The following is a 21,869-nucleotide window of genomic DNA, read 5'->3' as shown; positions in this document are numbered from 1 at the left end:
ACATGGAAATTCAGTCTACCATAAATTGTATTTCTATAAAGTTACTTCTTAGGCATACACTCAGTTTCAGACAACTGCTTAACATATAATCTCGAAGGAGCTCTCGAGTTTTGTCCTTCAGAGAGCCTTCTTCTTCTCTTGTAATTATCATCACTGGTAGCCACAGCAATCAACTCATCGCCATGGCTCAAGCCAATCTTGACAATACTCTCGGGCTCACCCTCATGACTCAAGAACTTGGGATACTGTCTCATTCGCTTGCGCTTCTCACAGTCCCACAAACATATTGTCCCATCTGATCCACTGGTGAACAATGTACTGTACTTTTTATTAAATGCGATTGAGTTCACAGGGTAAACCAAATCGGCACCCGTGGTTTCATCCTGGTGGCGATGACACTTGAACGTGAATCGTTTATGTTGCTGGATCTCAGGTGATGAGTCAAAGTACTCAATGGAAACTCGTCCGTCAATGGTGCTCAATGCAAACCCTTCGTTGTTGGGGAACGTCTTGAGGTCCTTGATTTGGTACTTGAGCCCGACCTGTCTGGTCTGCACGGGTCTGTCCAACTTTCTAAAGTCGTAAATCTCAATCATGTTGCTGGTCAATCCACATGTGAGATATTGGTCTGACACATCCATGGTGAATATCTTGGCTTTGTTCTGGTAGGTCTGTACCAGTTGGCGTTGTCTCTGGTCAATCAACTGTAATTTCCCGTTGAAAGTAGAACAGATGATTGAGTTCAAGCGGGAGACTTGGCAGATATTGTTTATCCCGCCATTAATCTCGTTTTCATCTGGGGTACTGGCGATATTGCCGCCCAATTTCCCATTCTCGAAATCTAATTCCCGCACGGTCCCATCCAATAACCCAGCATAGGACACCGTGGAAGTAGATAATAAACACAAGGGGGTGTCACTAGTGTTGAACACTTGGACGGGGTCAATCGGAGGTGGGGCATGGGGGACAAGCAAGTCTCGCAATTCGTACATGAATATTTCATTGTTCCAGGTACTCACCAACAATTGGTCATGAGTTGGTGTAGGCGAGAATTTCAAATCTGAAATGATGTCGAGTTCCTTGGATGGAGTATTTAACTCGATGAAGTGTGGAGGTATGGTCATATCTATGGTAAAATATAAAGCTTGAACGATGTGATAATTGGTTGTTATTTGGGGTGTAGATGAAACGACGTGATTAACACTCATCCTTGAATGACCCAACGAATCTGGGGTGATGTCGAGTCATGTGACAGTAAGCACGTGTTGATGTCATGTGATCGGGTTCATGTGAACCATGTCCCACCACCCGTGATTTCCCTCCCCATGACTTTCCTCCATGTCTCCCTCCATGTCTCCCTCCACGTCTCCCTCCACGTCTCCCTCCACGTCTCCCTCCACGTCTTTCCTCCACGTCTCCCTCCACGTCTTTCCTCCACATCTCCCTCCACATCTTTCCTCTACGTCTTTCCTCCACATCTTACTCCACACCTCACTCCCCCAATTGCTTCCTACAGCCCAGTCAATGCAACAATTATATTATCTCTATAAACTATATCTATACAAACTAATCCTTCTTATGCTTTCTTTCACGACTTCTCTTGGGCACTCTGGCCAACCAGAAGAAGAGCACAGTCAAGATGATATTAATGGCAATAAACGCCAAAAAGATCCCCCAGTTTCTCCATCTTTCACTGAATATGGAATTGACACTGGCCAAGAATTGATTGGTGGAGTCCATTTGACAGAACTCACATTGTCCCATGCTATTGGTACGAACGTACCCACCAGCAAATTTAATATATGGATCAAGGAACAGATCACATGTTTGGCCACTTGGTGGATTGATAGTCAACAACTCATCTGGTGCACATATGACATTGGTATTGGCTAACCCAGTGGACATAATAGCTTGGATAAGATAAGTCATTGGGTTACATCTGTACATGAAGATCCAGAAACCAGGTAAAGTATCAGGCCCGGCCAAAACACCACAGAAGTTCAAACACATAGTGAACAAAAGCACAGCGATATTAGCCGCATTATCAGGTAAATCCATAAACGACATCACCAACTGACCCATGGTGGAGGTGTAAACGTAGAAAGAACTAAGCAACAACCACATCAAGGCACCACGAGAGTTCACAGCATTGGTAGGGATGGCATTACGGTAAAGACCAACAGGGTAGTACCAAGACAAGAACGACAAAGTACCAACAACGGCCATGTAGGGAATTTCAGCGGTGATTTGACCAGCAATGAAGGCAAACCAACTGAAGGTTCTCGAAGGAGCTTCTCTCACTTCGTAAACATCACGATTCTTGACAAAATAAGGCAACATTTGTTGAAGTAATGTGTTGAATGGCATAAAGTACAAGAAAATAGCAAACATTTGATTCTGTAAGCCTTGCAACGAGTTATTGGCCTTGAAGAACGAGAACCCACTGAATAAAGCAGTGGCAACGGCCAAGAATGTCTTGGAGTAGATATAACCAGGAGATCTCCAGTGATGAACAATAACACGGTGAGTAACAATCAAGTATTGTTTCCAAAGAGGAGCAGCATAAGTCAAATGGTCTTCAGGATCGTCAATTCGAGGAATCTTAACCAATTCTCTTTCCATGGTATCCAATTCAGCTTGAACATCTTGGAATTCACTCGAGTTTCTCCACACTTGGAAATAGTCTTGCTTGGCATGGGAACCAGGAGCAGCACCCACAACATGCAACATCCATTCAGCAGGGTTGGCCTCCTCAGGACATGGATCAGCACCATACTTTTCAAAGTACTGAATCAAAGAGGAACAGTTCTTACCTAAATCACCAAAGTAAACAGTTTGACCACCTTTTTGTAAAAACAACAATCTGTCAAATTCCTTCATCAACAAAGCTGAAGGTTGATGGATGGTACACAAGATAGCTTGACCGTGATCAGCCAACTTTCTCATCAACTTACAAATAGACCATGCGGTTTGGGAATCCAAACCTGAAGTAGGTTCATCAAGGAAAAGCAACAACTTTGGCTTAGCAACCAATTCAACACCAATAGTCAATCTCTTTCTTTGTTCCACATTCAATCCTTCACCTGCAACACCAACTAAAGCGTCAGCATAATCAGTCATTTCCAACAAGTCAATAATGTAATCCACATAACGGTCTTTTTCCTTGGATGGAACTGAATCAGATTGTCTCAACGAGGCTGAAAATCTCAAGGCTTCTCTAACAGTAGATGCTGGCAAATGCAAATCTTGTTGTTGAACATACCCAATAGATCTTTGGAATGAGGAGTCAAGGGAATGTCCATTAACCATTCTAACACCATCGGTAATAACACCAACAGTAAGTCTTTCCGACAAACAATTCAACAAAGTAGTCTTACCAGCACCAGAAGCACCCATCAAAGCGGTAATTTGACCTGGTTTAACCCATCCATCAACATGATCTAAAATGACTCTGTCTTCTTTCTTAATCTTAACTTGATAAGTAAGGTCTCTCCAATGGAAGATTTCCTGGCTACTTGGCAATTCATTGTCATCACTGGTTTCACTGGTGTTGTCACCAGCCTTGATGGCTTCAGTAGCGTCCCCATAACTGACCTTTTCCAACTTCCCACTTTCGGCATCCTCCTTATTCTTACGTCTGTGGTTCTTCAACGAAGATCTAAGGAACAAGACAATTTCCCCCTTTTGCATAGCACCCTTGTTGAACTCAGTCAACATGATGTAAATAATCAAAAAGGCAACGGCAAACAAGATAAGAATACCGAGGTTTCTCCACTTGTGGGCATTGTCGTAAGCATAGGCCAATCTCAAATAATTGGAACCGTTCACAATATTATTACCTGGTACGGCACCAACAGTAGAACAAACACGGTTGGCATCAGCAACGTTTTCAAACCCTGGACCAGTAGGGACAAAAGTGGCACAGGTGAATTCACGATCGTGGAATTCGTTAACCATAAGCGATTCAAAAGCATAACTGACAGGATTAATGTATCTGATCCACTTGGACCATCCCAACATCAGCGGAGCAGGAATGACAAACCCAGTATAAATAACCATAGCCAATAAGAACACAGCAGCTGGGGTCATGGCACCAGCAATGGTGGTGAAGATGGCACCCAAAGATCTAAACAAGTGCGACATAACTAAAGTAGCCCAGATGTTGATCAACCAATAGAAGAAGAATCTTCCTGGGGTTCTTCTGTAATTAACCATAAAGTAGAAAACAAAATTGAATGCAATGGAAATACACAACTTGACTGGCAATTCACTGATAATACCCGCCAAAGCGTCTGCCGATGGTCGATAAAGGGCATACTTTTTGTGCTTCTCGACAATAGGTCTAGCTTCGAAAAGACTCATAATTTCTAAAATACACGAAAAGGCATTATACAAAACAGCAAAGAACATGGAGGCACCACGGTAGTAGAAGGAACCAGTCGTCTGGTCCAAATTGAAGAAAACTGACGATAACACCAACGCCATCACCACGTTACCAAAGATACTAACCAAGGGGATCGATGGGTCACCTTTCATTCTGAGAAAGTTTCTATGAATAATGTATCTGACTTGCATGGGGAATGACACGGTGTAGGAAGTCTTTGGGTTGGTGTGGTTGGATTGTCTGGCGACATGGGAATCATGGTAGATTTGCTTGGTGTTTTGTTGTTCTGAGGCAACGAAATACTGGTCAATGTCATAGATTAATTGGGTATATTCGGGAGATTGTTTCCAGTAGGCTTCAAATTCAGCTGGGGTCTTTGGAACCTTGTGTTCGTAGCCATACACTGGTTCTCTTTCAGCAGGGTTGGTCAAGGAAGTCAAGAAATCGGCGGTGGTTTGACGTTGAGGACAGTGCCATCCCATTCTCACAAAATAGTCTTTGGCCTTGTCGGCTTTACCGAAATATATTTGATGACCTTCATACAAGACAACGACATTGTCAAACAAGTCATAGGCGTCTTGAGAACATTGGTAAATGGCGATCAAGGGAGTGGCTTCCAACACGGTAGCAGAAGTCTTTAATGCACGGATGAACTCCAAGGCGGTAGCAGCATCCAACCCTCTAGTGGCATTATCCCAACATTGAATATTAGCACCACTCAAAGAAGCTTCAGCGATAGAAACTCTCTTACGTTCACCACCGGAAACACCACGGACGAAATCGTTACCAACATTGGTATGTCTGGTATGGGACAACCCATAGGTGGCCATGTAAACACTGGCCATATGCTTGGCGTAGGTTTCTCTATCCACGTCCAAACCTCTGTTTTGTGGAGTTCTCATTCTAGCAGCAAACTCCAAAGTGTCACCGACTGACAAGTGGGGGAAATGAACATCGGTTTCAGCCGAGTAGATAACGTCACCTCTAAAGTTATGCTTGATATCATCTTGCGACAACCCGTCGTATGAGATTTTCGAGTTCTTGTCAACATGGAAACCATAGGTGCTAGCAGCGATAGTCTTTAACAAGGTGGAACAACCAGCACCAGGTCTACCCAACACGACAGTGACTTCTCCTGGTTTCATGAGAGCATCCATAGGCTTCAAAATGTCAAAGTATCTGGACTCATCGTCTGGTCTAAGATATCTGAACCCTTCAACAGCCATCTTCCACATGGCATTGGTGACGGTGGGTTGGTAGTCGGAGTCGTTAGCAACACCATAAGCACGCAAATCACGATAGGCGATCCCCAAGGTAGAGGGCTTGTAGTAGTCTGGTTCCGATTCGTATAATTTTCTCAAATTCTTGACCCAGAATTTAGCATTGAAGTCGTCTGAATTAGGGTCTAATTGGGTGATTTCTGGGTCGTCTGTGTATGGGTTTATCCCTGGCACTTGCGACATATGGGTCAAGTACTTGTGCAACCCGGTGGCCGTTTCGACATCGGCGGTGTCAGTAGCGTTGGAAATTAAAGAATCATTGGTCAAGGTTCTGGCCAACTCTTGAATGGCTCTGCCAGTTTCCGAGTTGAATCCTTGGTACTCCACCAAAGAGCCGTCCTGACTCAGTATACTATGTTTATCTGGTTCCAGCATTGTAAAACAGAGAAACAAAGAAACAAAGAAACAAAAAAACTTGTAAACTTGTAAACTTAGAAAACAGTTAAGTCACGAATGGTAGAAACTTTCTAGAAAAAGAAATAGAGACATTTATGACTATCTTTATAACACTGTTTGGTACTAAGAAAAGTTGGTGGTGAAATTTTTGTTTTCGTTTGCTTAGCCCCGACGGATCCACGGGGGTATTTCCTATTTCGGCTAATTTTATCTCCATGAACAATGCATGCGGAATCAAGAAAAAAAAGAAATCCTTCCGATGGGCCATATTTCCATTGGGGGTCACACACCCAAGCTCCCTCGGTGATTAACATCCCGAGTGCTAATTCGCTGTGTGCAACTCCCTAAAAGATCGTTCGCTCTAACCAACGTCTTAAAGAGGCTAAATTCGTAAACAGGCATGGGGCTACGGCGCTATGGTGGCAACCCCAAGGGGGGGGTGTGTGTGTGCAGTGCGCATGGGGCGAGATTTTCGGAACGTACTTTTTTATTCCGCTCGGGCGCAAGCTCGGTGGTAATGGGGTTTTGGTTTTTGGCATTTGTGTAGTGCTCGCAGATCCAATTTCACATGGTACAGCCACAGCGCACACCAAGCTATCTATACGACGAGATTATAATCACAAAACACTTGGCGTTTGTTTGTTTTTGTGTTGCTGTGAGTCAATCTTGCTTTGTGGACTTAGGATAAACCCGTTTGTAGTTAAATCCGAATATTTTCTAACTGAAGCTGCGTCTCCGTCCCGTTCCGTCGTTTAAAAGTCGGCTTATATACAGGCTGATTGTCGTGTAGTATCTTGCAATTGAAACGTTGAAATCGATAAGAAAGGAGGGGGTGTCGCTTCGGAATTAATTCGGGAGCGCAAACCAAGGTGGTGTCCCGCAGATGCTAGCTAATCTAGAAAATGTGTCAAAATTGCACCCATGAGAGGGAATCACAGTTAGTTCCGAGCTTTCCATTCTCTATTCTCTATTCTCTCTTTTTATTTTATTTTTTTTTATTTTTGCAACTAAATAATCTACGTATACTTTTCCCAACCGTGTGGCTTCTCCAACCCAGCAGCCTCATAATACTTGTTCCCACACGAGTATCCCCTGAATGTAAACTCCCGTCCTGGATCACAGGAACATTTATGGTCTTGTCTAAACTGCCCATCTATAGGACACAGCATATATGGTCCATGTCTATACCCTACATCTTCAAAAAAGTGTATCTCATCCTTAGACAAGAACAAACTCGCAGCTATTGAATGAATCGGCGCGTCTCCCCATCTCTCATAGAAAAACCCACCGGTCTTATCCAAATGCTCAAAATATCTCAGATACGCTTCTCCTCGCCAGAAATTTAAATTTGCAATTTCAAAATTGGACCAAAAGTGACAGAGGTTGTAGGTGTTCCCATTATCGTTGCTTATAAATGGAAGCAAATTATCTGCTGCAAGATATTGCGGGTTTTGTTCAATGAAGTTCTTGGTGTGTGTCCATAAAGTGGGTATAGTCTTTCTAAACTCCTTGATGGATATGGCAAACCCATAAGTCTTGTTATTCAGCTCCATGTATTTAAACACATCATAGTCCACATCACAATATATGTCAATCCCCGGTTCCACACGCCAATACCAGTCATAATCACGTAAGAGTTCATGATGATAGAAGAACCCACTTTCGTACCGGCACATGTGTCGATACGACTCCGAGTCGCCATAGATGATATTCTCCTGTTTCATCTGCATCCGGGTCTGTTCTGCCTTTTTCAAGTCGATAAAGTCAGGATAGGACCAGTGTTCCTTGGGTATGTGTCCATATTTCGCCGTTCCTGACACGAGCGCCGATGTCAAGTTTTTGAATTCTTGCGTGAACTCGACGTCGTTGAGGAATACCCAGTCATAATTGAACTTCAGGTTGAACCGGTCCTCCACCTGGCGAATGGAGTGGATTAGGTCGTATAATTCTTGATTTCGGGCAAGCGCAATAAATACCGCCCGGGGTCGTGTCACGTCAAACACTGCACTATGTCTGTGGTAGTGTAGTACATGTGAATGCTCCTCCTTGGTGAGAACAAGAACGAGTACAACGGTAAGTATCCCTGCTACTATGGTTCTACCTGACAATAGTGGTCTCATAATTTGTCTACGTGGGGAGGGTGGTGGTGGCAGCAGCAGCAGTAGTAGCCTCGTAACCAGGAGATAATGTCCCAGAAAGAACACCCAGACTATTTATATTATGTGAAACTGTCCATTAGTTGCTCACGTTGATAACACAAAATCAGTAATTGTATTCTTTTAATTCTGGTCTGAAATCTAAGAAAAGAAGTGGTAATTTTTCTGGTATAGTCAGCATGCCAAGTGTATACAGTCGTATGGTACGACAATACCTCTTGCTGGACTGAGTGTGCCCATTAATTGCTTTTACTTGGCAAGAGAGTACTACATGGGTGATCGAATCTAGATCTGTAACGTCTCACCAGATGAGTCCACAAAAAAATCTACAACAATATCAAACGAAAAAAAGAAACCAGTCGCTCCTTTGTTAGAACACAATAGAGTGCATTCAGTTATAACACACATTTCAGTTATTTATAGAAAAATCAATTACATCATGGGAAGGTGTGAACTGCGAGTATGAGCCTTGTTGTTGTTGTTGTGGTGGTGGTGGTGGTGGTGGTCACCAACTCGTGAATCAAGCTATTTTCTTGAGGCAGATTTGTTCGGTATTTCTCTTGGCAAAGCAACTAGGTGGTAATGGTTATCGCATAATGTCTTCTCGAAGATGTTGGAGAAAATCAGAATCATAGCTGCTTTGGATTTGGATAAAACAGCATATAATGGTCTAAATTCTTTCCAGGGGACAGCTTCTACGCTAGTCTACATTCACTGAACATGTCAATCCTAAACCACATCTCCTCGTGATGCATCTAGTCATACATTATATAATTAATGTGTATCTCTCAGAGAAACGATTTCGTTTCAAATGTTTTTTACCACTACATCTTGTCAGGATACTTATTAGGTGAGGATCTCCGTTGGAAATAGCAGCTTCCCCGATAATCTTTCGTTTGTAGATGATTTGATGGAATACACCATGTCAGTGCAGTTGGTATTTCTCCTCACATGCATATATCTCCGGCAAATGAAGTGCCATCACTTAACTGCAAAAAAAGCTTTAATGATTAGAGAAACTAGGAAACCTCAAGGGGTAAATTCACATCTATTTATAATTGAGTTTATCAGGCGTGCGGGATTTGTTGTGAACCCCGTTGCAATGGTGATCTATGCATACACATTTATGAGTTAAAAAAAAAAAAAACAAAAGCAAAAAAATACAATTTCTATCAATGGGATCTTCGCTTCGAAATGTTTGGCTACGTACGTCGTATCTACTATCATGTTGATACCTTGCATGGACTCAGCGTACATCGGTTTCTCTGATTTACAGTGAAATATACAAGTATTACCATATATACCGAGGATGTTAACTACCATTGACAAGAAATTTCCCGCTTTGGATTTGTCTCAATCGAGTAAATCACTGTAGTTAAGCCATGAGCTCGTCTCGCTTGAACATTTCACTTGTAATTCGTCTGTTGGTTTCGCCAGTTGTCCACCCATCAACTCTTTTGTGTACCCTTTTTTCGCAATCACAGCTGCAATTTATTTCCCAAGTAAGTAACTCTGAACAATAGCCACCGAAACAATGACGTATTGACATTTGACATATAAGGGATGCCTCGGAACTCTTCTCACCTAAATATTAGTCTCTTTTTCCTTAAGTCATGAACCTGCCATTATGTCTATTGTCATTACTATCCTTCGCCTTTGCACTTCTAAAACTTGACTTTGACATTGAGAATATACCTGTGCCGACATACATCGCCAATATCACCATTGGATACTTGAAAGAGCCGGTACTGGTAACTCCGGAGTTGGGGATGGGGGTATACTTAATAACTCCCGAGACCCAATGTTTTAATGAGCAGTGTTTAAACTATGGGACTTATTCTCCACAGTATTCCCGGAGTTTCCACAATTCGTCCAAGGTAGTGAAAAGCCCTCCGTGGCAGGGCATACTGGGGAGTGACAACATATACATCGGAAAGCAGGAGATTAAACAGGCGGAATTGGTGGTTGTTTCCGAAGCTAGTGCTGCTTTAGGACAACTTAGTCTTGAAGAAATCTCTCAACAGCTAGGTTACAATTCATATTCGATATATACTACATCACCCAGTAAAGGAGTTGTCTTATTTGAAGCAATAGATAATGCCAAGTACTACGGACTTCTAAAGAAAATTCCGATGGCTAACAACAGGTTGAATCTAACAAGTGTTACTATGACCAGGGCAAATCACACAACAGCTTCATTAAAAAACAAACAGGCGGTGCTATCGACAAACTCGATATCTTCATTTGACAGTGGGTTTATAGACAACGTCACCAAATTAGTCAATGGTCGTTACCTAGAAGATAGAATCATCATTGACTCGTGTGATGTGTTAGATGATGTTACCATCGAGCTTAACTTTCAGTATAAACTTATACAGGTCCCTGCAAGTACGTTGGTGCATGTGGACATGGGAAAATGGTGTGAGGTTAGGATATTAAAAGGGGATAATGTTTTAGGGATTGATTTACTCAGTAATATTTACATAAATGTCGACTATACCCAGCAACAATATGGAATTGCCCAGGTGAAATATACCAATGAATCCGCGGTTGACACCCTGGTTACTCTGAACTCGATAGGAAGCAAACCTGATGTTTCGTGGGTAACTTACATCTGCTTAATTTTTAGTTTTATGATCTCGCCCGGGTCCTGATCGGGCTCAACCCAGGCAAACCCCTCGCCGTGATTTTTCCAATACTCAAGAAAGAGTAGCTCCAGATTCAAATCGCATAATACCATTCTTCGTTTGTTGAGTTCACTCTTGAAGAACTTTTGAATGTTGGATATTTCCTCATTGGGTAAATGCGTCCATGGATGGGCGTTGGTTTCCACTACGGCATCAGGGAGTTCCACGATGTAGTTATCCACGGTAAATGTCTTTAAATTTGGTTCTGGTCGCACTTTTGAGTAATGGAAGTTGATTAGGTTTGTCTCGTTGAATTCTTCCAAATGGGTTATGATCTTGTTGGTAGTTATTAATTCATGTTTGTGTAAGTAATTGTAGAGTTGTGAATTGTAGAACCGAAATTTTATTCGGCCAAGATTGGATATTTTCAAGTTGGCCATGCTAGACACTAGTGCTGTGGATGATATGTTTAGTAACATCCACGCGAGTAGTGGTATGTCTGGTAGTAGTGTCGATTGTAGAGCGAGTACGCCAATGTTTGCTAGTGTTGCTGATACTACTAGTTTCATGAGTCTGGATTTTCTGTAGTCCAAGTATAGGTCGGAGTTGACAGTCTTGTCAATCAAATTAAACCCATTAAAGTAGTCGTTCTGGTCTAGTATTCGACTGAGGGTGATATACACTATGGAAGTATCTACATCTTTCTTGTGAGTTAGCTGATTGCGAAAACTGTCACTGGTGATCTCAATCAAGTCTTGGACGTTACTCGGTTTCGGTTCAGTTAGCAAGTACTCCTTGACTACTTGCACATCATCAAGTGCATCCCTGCGAAAGTCATGAAACAACAACTTTTTCAAGCCAGATTCAAGCTTTGCATTAGTAGGCGTGGATAGTTCCAAGTTTAGTCTAGTAGGAGCATAATTTGGCAGGGTGTTAGTTCGTTGTAGGGTGCGATTAGCCTTGACTAAATCTAGTAGTAGTTGTTGTTTTATCGGTGTTGTACTTTCGTGGTATACTTTGGGCAACTTTTTTATCCTCGACAAGTACGTGTGATAGTTTAGAGGATGATGCGATATGTTGTATAGACGAATAAACCGCATGTTATGAACTCACTGTGTTGGTGACGGTGGTTGGTTGTAAGATTATTGTGTCGTGCACGATTTTTCTTCAACAGACATCACCAACATCAACAACAACAACACTTGAATGTTACTGTAGCATCAACATATGCCAAATACACAAGTAAGCATACCACGGTCAAACAGTTGCTAGTTTGATCTGTGCTAGGCTTAGTGTAACAAGGTAAGTTAAGGTTAGAAAACCGGTTATGTGTGTGTGTATATATGAATTACTTTTCCTAATTGGGACAAATCATAAACACACCAGATTCAAATATATAGTCGGTTAAAAATTTCTTAACCGCAACAACAAAATACATCGTAATTCTGCTTCGACAATCGTCATGGCATCAAAAGAAGATCTTCCACATCAAGACACATCAGCCCGCAAACTTCTTGATCCGACAACATCAACAATCCCTCCCACGGCCACGACACCAGAGACCATGTTGTCAGGGCAATCCCCACCCTCTTCGCCCCTGGATGCACCAAGTCACCTCAAAGCTGAGGAGGAGGCTAATTCGCCCTCTCCACCCTCGGTGCCCAGTGCCTCCATGAAACCACCAGCGCTTCCATTTACGTCGCCCACCACCATCACATCTCCTTCTCCCGATAACAACTCCAAGTTCAGAGAAAGTATCATGTCGACCATGTCTCAGTACTCGGGTTTGCCCAGTGACGAAGCCGCTACCAAGGTCCACATATTCTCGTCCAACAAGGTGAGGTATGTCACTGATGAAGATGACCAGCACGAGCGTGAGCGTAAGCATGAGCATGACTTCGAGCATGACCTCGAACATGACCACGACAATGAATCAATCAAGCTTGGGAAACTAGTCACAAGAACCAGCCCCGTCAAAGAGGAATCACCCAGTATGACCTACCTCACCAGCGTTAAAGAGGCCATTCCAGCCAGATCACCCAGACGGCCCTTGAGTGTGCCACCCGACAGCATGCCGCTCGACTTGAGCCACAGCCTCCCGGGCCCAAAGAGACACTCAATGGTCACGGACATGAAAAGACGCTCGATCCAGATCAACGATGGCTTGGAGAAACTCATGCACGACGCCCACTCAATAACCTCCGAAGAACCAGAAGCGTTAGCCATTAAACCCACCATATCGGCCCAGACCGAACCTATACCTCCCAAATCCGACTTGACCATCACGAAAACCCGCGAGACTAGTTTACCACCACGTCCCACCCTCGACAACATCCGTCGTGCACGAGATTTCTCCAACAGCTTGCAAAAACAGAGCGAGTCAGAAAACGCCGAGTCGGACGAATACTACGACATCGAACCAGAGATTCAAACCAAGGCTAAACCAGTGCACAAGGCCATCACCCACAAGAAGAAGAAAAAGAAGAATAAACAGTTGCCCTTCAGCTACACCACCTTGGTCAACTTGTTGCAGAGCATGAACGGGACCGTGATCGGCGAGGAGTTTAACCAGTTGCACATCCCTGCCCAGGAGAAACAGTTGATTTCGCAAATCATTGACTCGTTAAGTAAGTTGACTTCAGATATGATTTTGGATGAGACAAGGTACGAAATTGGCATAAAACGATTACAATTGGCTTTGAATGTTTTGGAAGGGTTTACGTAGCCTGTTTATACTACAAATATAGGATTATGTTATTCTAATATGTAAGAGATTCTATCAACTCTTCTCCAACTGTAAATAACTTATAAAACTATTGCCGATCCGTTCAAGCAACTCTTCAAGGATGTTCCCGCTGATCAAAAAGTCATAGTTCAACTTGAACAAAGCAACACTGGTGTCGTTCTTCTTGGTCTGTTCCAAGTCATTAATACTCTTGAAGATCAACTCAAATAACTTCTTAAACTTGAGGTTCTTGTCGATCAAGTTATCCCGAAGCGATATCTTGACCAAGTTCCTCTTTTGCTTATCAAACTTGTTGTTCTTGAAACTTATATTGACGGTGATTTTGTCCTTGATTATCTTCTTCAGATTCGTGCTGGAACTGATATGGAAAATGAACTGGATCGAGTTGAGGGTGTTTAAAGTGACATCAAAGTTCAACCTCGATAACCCGTTACTCAATCGGAAGGTTTGTTTGTTGACCAACTTATTGATGGTGGTAATGGCATTCAAGATTGGATTTATGGTTTGCAAGTACTTGATTATTCCAATAACGGATGATGTATTGGTTGTGTGCAAATACCTATTCAAATATTCTAGTATGAGTCGCAATTGTGAATTCTCAGTTGTGGTGGTTAGTTGAATACACATGGTGGATTCTTCAGGAAGGAGGATAGTCAAGTTATTTCCATCAATGTTGATTGTGATGTCATTGATTGTGTTGGATACGATTTGTATGTGGTTGTTGTTTAATTGGTCAAGAATCTTAATAAGCTTGTTGAATTGGTTGAGATTATTGAAAAGTTTGGATAGTAAGTTTCGTTCAGTCATAGTGGCAGTGGATAAATTCACCGTGTCTTTAAACTCAAAGTTTTCTTCAATAATGGTAAGATTCAACTGGGAATAGTCCTCCTGTATTATCGACAAGTTTCGCAAGTTTCCAAACAAGGTAAGATTCATCTTGTGATCACTCAACAACTGGATCTGCAAAAACAAACTCGTGGAGGAGTTATTAATTGGCAACAACTCATCATTGTAAATCATAATTAACGATTGATAAATAGTTCCCTCGACACTAGGCTTTTCCTTAATACCAAACTTGGCCAACACTTTACGTTCTTTATCGGCATCCACCTTGAAGTACTTAATATGTTTAGTTTGCAACTCCTCGATGATCATATGGTCGATAATCATATTGGAGCAAATGGTAGCCAACCCGGAAAAGAACCCGTAATTTAATTCCAGATCATGCAGGATCTTATTCTTCCACTGTATCTTCCATTCTCCCTTGATACTCTTAATTCGGGCCACGTACCACGCCACCAGGTTGTTGATTCCATTGATGGAGTTGATCAAAAACCACGAGCTGGGCCACTTCTTGACTCGGTAGAACTGACATTTTCCTGAATTGCCAAGCTTACTGAGTTCAGTTTCACTGAGGGTGATTATGTCGTTGTTTATCCATTGGCTTGTGAGTAACTTGTTGTTGATTTCTTTGGTGTAAACCAAAAGTCTAAGTTGGATGATTTGGTCGATTATGTTATTAATTAGGTCGTCCTCGGAGATGAACTTGCTGGATGTGCTGGGCGCAGTGTTGATCTTCTTGGTTATGGCTTGCTGAATTGTTATTGGGTCGATAAAATAGAAATATCCCGTAAGTGGATTAATTGCAAATATCGTCGACTTGTTATGGGATAATTTGACAAGGAGCTGATGCGAATTGACTTGGCTTATTTCTTCAGGACTCAATAACCCGGCGAGGCGTTCAAATACACTACTCATGAGTAATTCTGCATGCTTGTTGACAATCACATTCAACATGACATCGACGTTTAAATCGTGTGGATGGTCATCGTTGCCTTCATCGTCATCGTCATCGATAATCACCTCTTCGTTATCCTCGGGCTGTGACTGGATGAATATCTCCGTCATGTCGGTTTGCTGGTACTGGCCATTCTTGAACCATCGATAGTTCAAATTGTAATTCCGGTCTATTCCTAATTCAATAAATGATTTATAGTTCTTGGATAAGTAGTGGCTGCTCCAGTAGTTGAGTATTAGTGAGTTGCGACCAATGGAATAGTTCAAGTCGATGTTGTTTCGCCATTTGCTGTTGACCATTAGTTCTTTTATCTGCTTGGCAATGAGGTATAGTTTGAATGACATCGAGTATTTGTGGAGAAGTTCGTAGACTTCGGTGAGTGATGTGGATGTGCTTGTATTGAAGACTGTGTTGACAATCTTTTCTAGTTTCTTGTATGATTTCGGTGGGAGTTTTGTGTATGAGTTATGAGATATGGATAAGGTTTCCTGGTTGATTCCAAAGAGGAACTTGAAGTCTATGAGGTAGAATGGTGATGTTTGGCTGATGGTGGTTATGACAAGTTGGTACTCGTTCGGAATGGTTATAAAACATTTCCCATCTTTTATTTCATAATTGTTGTTGAACCTCGGGGGCAACTCCACATCATTCATCAATGCAAATCGGATGGTCAAGACCAAGTTCAACTCTTTCAACACTTCCAAGATCTTTTCGCTCGACACCACGTCGTTGTCCGTGCGTAGATATCCATAACTTGCCAATTGGGGTCGTTGTTTATACAACACCTGCAAACTGGTGATCAAGTCGCTGTTGGGCAATTTTGTGCCATAATTGAACTGGCTATTACCAAACTCGGTGTTCATGGTGTACAACAATTGATCGTAACTAAACTCCAACTGTCTGAGCCAGTTGAGCAAGTCTATAAGCTTAGACACGTCGGCACTGTTGCTGCACCACTTGACAAGCGTGTACAATTTGACGAAATCATGGCGGAGAGAGATGATGAGCTCCAAGAACTGCTTTTTCCGCTTGACGTCGTTTGATTGATCCGCAGCCAAGTTGTCTATGGCGGTGGTGAACTGCTTGTATGCCTCTTGGGTATGGAAATGGATAATGGAGGAAAGTGGGAGAATGTTGGTGGTAACGTGGGGAAGTGGAGGAACTTTGCTGGTATCTTGTCCATTGATGTCTTCATTCATCTTGTGCATAGTCCAAGTTAATTGATACAACGACAACTAAGCTTTTAACACTCTATGTCGGATGGATAGTGTTGGCTGTCTGGCTTTGGTTTTTGTTCAGCTTGGGCTTTTTTTTTTCGTTGGGACAAAAAAAAAAATGCGACATAAATCCTGCAGCACGACATTCGTTGTGCGACATTTCTCTAACCACTCTGGCTTGACAACAACAACAACAACAACAACAACAACAACCCTCTACTGGCAACTTTATACATAGACCCTTTCTAAAATTACATCATTATCATTATTCTATACAATTGTATTAATCTATTTGCTAAATTCAACAACGTCATCAGGAACACCATGTCTAATCCATGCATATTCTGGCTTAGCAATTAATTCAACAACATCAATTCGTTTATCCTTTCTCACCAAAAGCAAGTCCACAATCAGCTTCAATTGCGTGATGATCTTTTTGATTTCCATTGCTAAGTCATCGGTATTGGTCAAATAAGTGTTCACCCTATGCCAATCCCAATCTATCGTCGCTATTCTATGCGCCACACTGTTCTTGGAACGTTTACGTTTGAGTACTGAAGGTGACACACCAGGCGATTGTGTCGTTGGGGGCAAGTCAAACGGTAATCTGTTTTCGAGAATCGAAAAAATCAAAACACCAATTGACCAGCTGTCACTTAGTTTCCCATTGTACTTTGCTCCCAAGAGCACCTCTGGCGATATATAGTCTTGTGACCCACATCGCGTGTCAAGCAATTGATCAGGGTGTTGTAATCGCTTACTTAATCCGAAATCGGAAATGTTGACAATTGGGTTGGTGTCGGTCAACTGGTCAATGCTGTCATGGAGCAAAAGGATATTTTCTAGCTTTATATCGCGGTGGATTATATTCTTGTTATGGAGGAATGCAACCGTGAGGATGACCTCACACACTATTCGTTTAATCAAATGCCAGTATTGTAAATCATGTAAATAATTTGCTTGTTTGTGTGATAACAAAAAGTGGAGTAAATTGCCACCAGGACAATAGTTTAGGAATATTAGCTGTTGGTTGTGTACTTGTACGTTTTCATATTCCTGGTCAGACACAGTCATTTCTTTTTCGTCCTTAGGGAAGTTGCAAACGTCGTCGTTGCTTATATCGAGGGTTATGTCGTAGTCGACAAGACTGGTGATGCAGGGGTGGTAACTTACGTGGTATAATACGTTTAATTCTCGTGATACAAACGACTTGAAGTTGGAGACGTGTTTTTTGGAGTCGGCGGGGATGCTTATTATCTTGATGGCTACGAGCTTCCCCTCGCCTTCGGCTAATATAACATTACTGAAGTTTCCCACACCCAATTCGTCGACAAATTCAAACTCAATGCCTAGATGCGGAGCCACAAACCTTTGACTATACCATTTGGAGCTGGATGGCGAGGTGGGCGAGGTTGTGGGGGTGATTGGCGACTCGGTATTTGCCCTCTCTGGGTTACTGACAAATCTTCGTCCCTTTTCGTTCAAGCTATGGTGTCTAGATAATTTATAATCACTGACGATTCTAGGTGGGGAAATCATTCGCGGCTGACTAAATGTCTCCCGCAAGGAGTCTGTGGTGGTGTCATAGTTTATAAATGAGTTGGTGTTGATGATGGGAGTGGGCAAATGGGTGATTGTTTCAAAGCGCGAACTTACGCTGCTAGTGCTTGCGGGACTGGGGGTGCTTGTGAATGGCTCTCCTAATTTCCCATTGGAGGGGACCTTGATTTGAAGATCCTTGGGATGGCGCTTCGCCAGGGGTGATATTGGATGGTATATATTATCTGAATTCATTGTATACTTGTATCGTGTGTTTTGAGATCTGGGGCGAATGACGATTCATAAAATACAGCCAAATCTGAAAATTTTGCCCTAAAAGGGGAGGGAGGGAGAAAGGAGAGCGTAAATAAGAATAAATCTTGGGGCTGGTTGTCTGGTACGTGCAATTACCGTGGGGTATTAATCTATGAGGTAACGTGTAGTAAATTTGCCAATGCACACTGGGATTGGCAAATTTTTCTTGGTGGTGGGTTGTAAATTTAAACGGGCGTGGGCGGACTTTGCGATGATGATGATGATGCTTGCCAAAAAATGAATGACCCTATAAATTTATGATGGAATGGTGGGGGACACAAAAAGTTCTATAAATAAAACCTACAGTAAAATTAAAAGAAAACAGATTATGACAATTTCATTTCTTTTTATGATGATCAGCGTAAACGCAAACTGACACTGACACTGTGTGGTGGCACGCAGGTTAAAACGAAGGTTGAATGACAAAGAAATTTTTGATTAAAAAATAAATGACTAATTATTTTTTTTTTTTATCATTCACCAGCAGACACCCAGGCGGTTTAATTTTTTTTTTTTCACTTCACCTTAGATAAGTCAATTTTACTATCTTAGAGATAACGAATATGTCAAAGCTTGCCGTCAATTGCAGCGATAGCTAACACTGTATCGGTTGTATGGTATTGTATAACAGCCATATCTATCAATTGCATCGTCAAATGGTGTACGTTTGTAACTCTTACCCCACAGTTTACAAACACGAAATGTTTATCCGCTATGGAGGCTGACACGATCCAGGAAACCCCAAGAATTGACTCGAGGGGGGCGAGCCTCAAAAGATGTCAACATTGCCTAGCAACAGTCAAATCCCACACAAAACACCCCGCGCAATCGACATTTTTTTGACAATCTGTCCAAGTACAATGTCCACATCTAGTTGCAAATTGGTGTCTTGTTCGTAACTGAAAATGTAACATGAAATCGACAATCGGGTAACATGGAAAAAACAATGCATCTTAGATTATTTTTCAACAAGCGATTCCCCAATTGAGAAATGAAAAATTAAAAAATCGCGCATCTGCTGAAAAATGTCATTTTGTGTTATCGACAATTCTATTGTTCAAACTATGTTGGGTTTGATTGTTCCCGGCGTGGTTTTTGGGGCGTTTAGCCTTGCGATCTGGGTACAATTGTCAACAAAAGATTGGAGAGATAATGGGAATGAACATTACTGAATTGGGAGAATGATGTCCCCAGTTGGGAAATCTTTGACAGTTATCTAGTGCCAATATACGAGGCGCTCAAGAGAAATTGCAAAATTTCAAATGGAATTCTATCTTGTGAGGCTAAACCATTGTTGGTATCGGACTGACTGTTGCAATGTTGTGATGCATTAGTGTTGTTTTGCATTGGCATACGACCGAACTGTCTTTACATGAATATCAACTATATATCTTAGCAACTTATCTTCAAGGCTATACTTGTTAGGTTGTGTTTCGTCAATGTTCAGGCACACGCACAGCCGTTATTCCCTCCCAGCATTCGTCTCTAATTTGGCTGGTTAATTTTTTTTATTTTTGCCAAGAATTACACAAAAATTAGCCTATATAAAAAAATACCCTAAAACCCGATAATCGGGAACTTAGACTGAAAATAGTGAAAAATATCAATTGAAATAACTTGTACTTTGTAGGATACAATTGAGGTGAAATCTGGTTTCTCTGTCTTGCAATTACTTTCACCCGGAGGTGGGGTATATGTGTATCGGGCTAAACTTGTTGATGAGTTTTACCTGCAGTACCCCCCAATTTAAAACCTTAATTTCTCTGTAACTGCAGCGCCTCAACATTCAATTTAAGCCAATTATGGATATTCCAAGCAGGTTATAGCTTCACACAGGACTTGCCAAGACTAGCACAGTTTTTTAAAATCTGGTGTGTGTGGAGAGGTGCAGTTATAATGGTGAGAAAAAATTATAATATTATTACTGATAATTTTGCAGTCAATGAGGCTTGTTGCCATCATCTAGTTCTCGTCTATTGTGCGACATGTGAAACTTAGCACTTTGCCCGTCTATGAAATGGGCTTAGACTCGGTTGCAACGGATAATGTAGATATTGAATTTTGTTTCCAAACCGTTTGCTCGGAGCTAATTTACTCGATGACGATGTGCAACAGGAATATTGTTCATTTATAGGTAGGGCTTTCAAATTAGTGCTTCTCTAGAAAGAGAGGGCTCTGGAGGATGTGTTCCGGGAATATTGGGAAGCTTTGGTAATGACATCTACAATAATCGGTTTATCCATGTATGAAATGTTGAATATATAGCATGATAATAGTAGCAGCAATAGTAGCAGCAATAGTAGCAGCAATAGTACTAACAAAAGTACCAACAAAAGTACTAACAAACGCAATAACAAAAGTACTTACAAAAGTAATATCAAACGCAATAGCAAAAGTACTTACAAACGCAATAACAAAAATAACAATGGTAATCCAGCACCACAGCAATGTCCCCGCATACACCAGCATAAACCTGGCACTGTCCAATCAAGCCACCAGCACATTGTCGATCCAATCTGGGGACCTGGCGATCCATCGTGCGTCTAACAGTCATCTGTTATTGTGCGGCTCGTAATCCACGTGATTTACGAGATTTGTGTTTTCTCCATTGCGCACGACCTCCCACTTTGGTCAACAACAATTTTTTGTACGTGTCGAAAACCAACCACACCATATATTTACAACCACTCACTTTACACGTCGTGATTGCAATCAATTAGCACATCAAAAAGTTTTTAATAGAGGGTATGCAATGAGTGGGACAGGTCCACCGTATAACAACAGCGAAAGCTCATTTAGTCGGTTTAATGATCTGCCATATTTGCAATATCAACAGCCTAGACACCGCCATCATTCCAACGCCCATAGCTCTATGATCGATGAACAATTGGACTATGCATTCAATTCGCTGCACCATCAACAGCAACAGCATCGTGCTAGTCAAGCGCATAGCCATTCTACCTATAATCCATACCAACCAAATCAAGCTAGCGCCGTTGAAGCCGAACAGGATTTGGACAATTTGTTGGATCAGGAATTGGATGCATTGGTGAGTGGGGACGAAGATGACGGCGGGCACAAGGAACATCTTGACAACTGGATGAGTGAACAACAACAACAAGCACCACCACCGCCACCACCGCAAGACTTTGAGGAGATTCAGTATGAAAGTACAGAAGTTCATGAAGATCACCAAAAGGAGAATTTCCAATATCCTCCTTACCAACTGCATCAACATTCACTGAATCCATATGCACCACAGCATGATTACCAGGAGAATGCCTATCAACAGGAACAACAAGAGCCAGTTCATCAGGCGTCTAACCCATATGAGCCTCAGCAAGATCACCAAGTGGTAAATTCATATGAACCTCAGCAAGATCACCAAGTGGCAAATTCTTATGATCCTCA

General features: G+C 41.9%; 7 protein-coding genes across 7 annotated transcripts; 1 reads left to right on the top strand and 6 right to left on the bottom strand. All coding sequences in view use genetic code 12, as the record gives it.

The window, feature by feature from the left end:
* Window positions 1–11: 11 nt before the first annotated feature.
* On the bottom strand, window positions 12–1,165 carry BUB3 (Bub3p; the record flags this gene model as incomplete). Its single annotated transcript, XM_007375268.1, has 1 exon — window positions 12–1,165. The coding sequence occupies one exon, from the start codon at window positions 1,122–1,124 to the stop codon at window positions 42–44; it is 1,083 nt and encodes a 360-aa protein (XP_007375330.1).
* Window positions 1,166–1,521: 356 nt separating this feature from the next.
* SPAPADRAFT_71564 (pleiotropic drug resistance family ABC transporter) lies at window positions 1,522–6,599 on the bottom strand (the record flags this gene model as incomplete). The annotated part of the gene is made up of 2 exons (XM_007375267.1): window positions 1,522–6,007; window positions 6,544–6,599. The coding sequence occupies 2 exons, from the start codon at window positions 6,597–6,599 to the stop codon at window positions 1,567–1,569; spliced, it is 4,497 nt and encodes a 1,498-aa protein (XP_007375329.1).
* A 465-nt stretch (window positions 6,600–7,064) lies between these two features.
* SPAPADRAFT_61146 (glycosyltransferase family 15 protein) lies at window positions 7,065–8,226 on the bottom strand (the record flags this gene model as incomplete). Its single annotated transcript, XM_007375266.1, has 1 exon — window positions 7,065–8,226. A coding segment is annotated over one exon (880 nt), but the record flags the coding sequence as incomplete, so codon positions are not given.
* Window positions 8,227–10,824: 2,598 nt separating this feature from the next.
* On the bottom strand, window positions 10,825–11,943 carry SPAPADRAFT_61145 (uncharacterized protein; the record flags this gene model as incomplete). Its single annotated transcript, XM_007375265.1, has 1 exon — window positions 10,825–11,943. One exon carries the CDS (start codon window positions 11,941–11,943, stop codon window positions 10,825–10,827), a length of 1,119 nt encoding a protein of 372 aa, XP_007375327.1.
* Window positions 11,944–12,298: 355 nt separating this feature from the next.
* SPAPADRAFT_61144 (uncharacterized protein) lies at window positions 12,299–14,778 on the top strand (the record flags this gene model as incomplete). Its single annotated transcript, XM_007375264.1, has 1 exon — window positions 12,299–14,778. One exon carries the CDS (start codon window positions 12,306–12,308, stop codon window positions 13,566–13,568), a length of 1,263 nt encoding a protein of 420 aa, XP_007375326.1.
* MED14 (Med14p) lies at window positions 13,623–16,586 on the bottom strand (the record flags this gene model as incomplete). Its single annotated transcript, XM_007375263.1, has 1 exon — window positions 13,623–16,586. One exon carries the CDS (start codon window positions 16,584–16,586, stop codon window positions 13,623–13,625), a length of 2,964 nt encoding a protein of 987 aa, XP_007375325.1.
* A 265-nt stretch (window positions 16,587–16,851) lies between these two features.
* Window positions 16,852–18,761, bottom strand: SPAPADRAFT_61143 (serine/threonine protein kinase; the record flags this gene model as incomplete). Its single annotated transcript, XM_007375262.1, has 1 exon — window positions 16,852–18,761. One exon carries the CDS (start codon window positions 18,396–18,398, stop codon window positions 16,893–16,895), a length of 1,506 nt encoding a protein of 501 aa, XP_007375324.1.
* Window positions 18,762–21,869: the final 3,108 nt, after the last annotated feature.

This window comes from Spathaspora passalidarum (assembly GCF_000223485.1).
Source record: "Spathaspora passalidarum NRRL Y-27907 unplaced genomic scaffold SPAPAscaffold_4, whole genome shotgun sequence".
In the NCBI taxonomy this organism is placed as follows: Eukaryota; Fungi; Ascomycota; class Pichiomycetes; order Serinales; family Debaryomycetaceae; genus Spathaspora; species Spathaspora passalidarum.
This window is presented reverse-complemented; position numbering and strand designations above follow the sequence as displayed.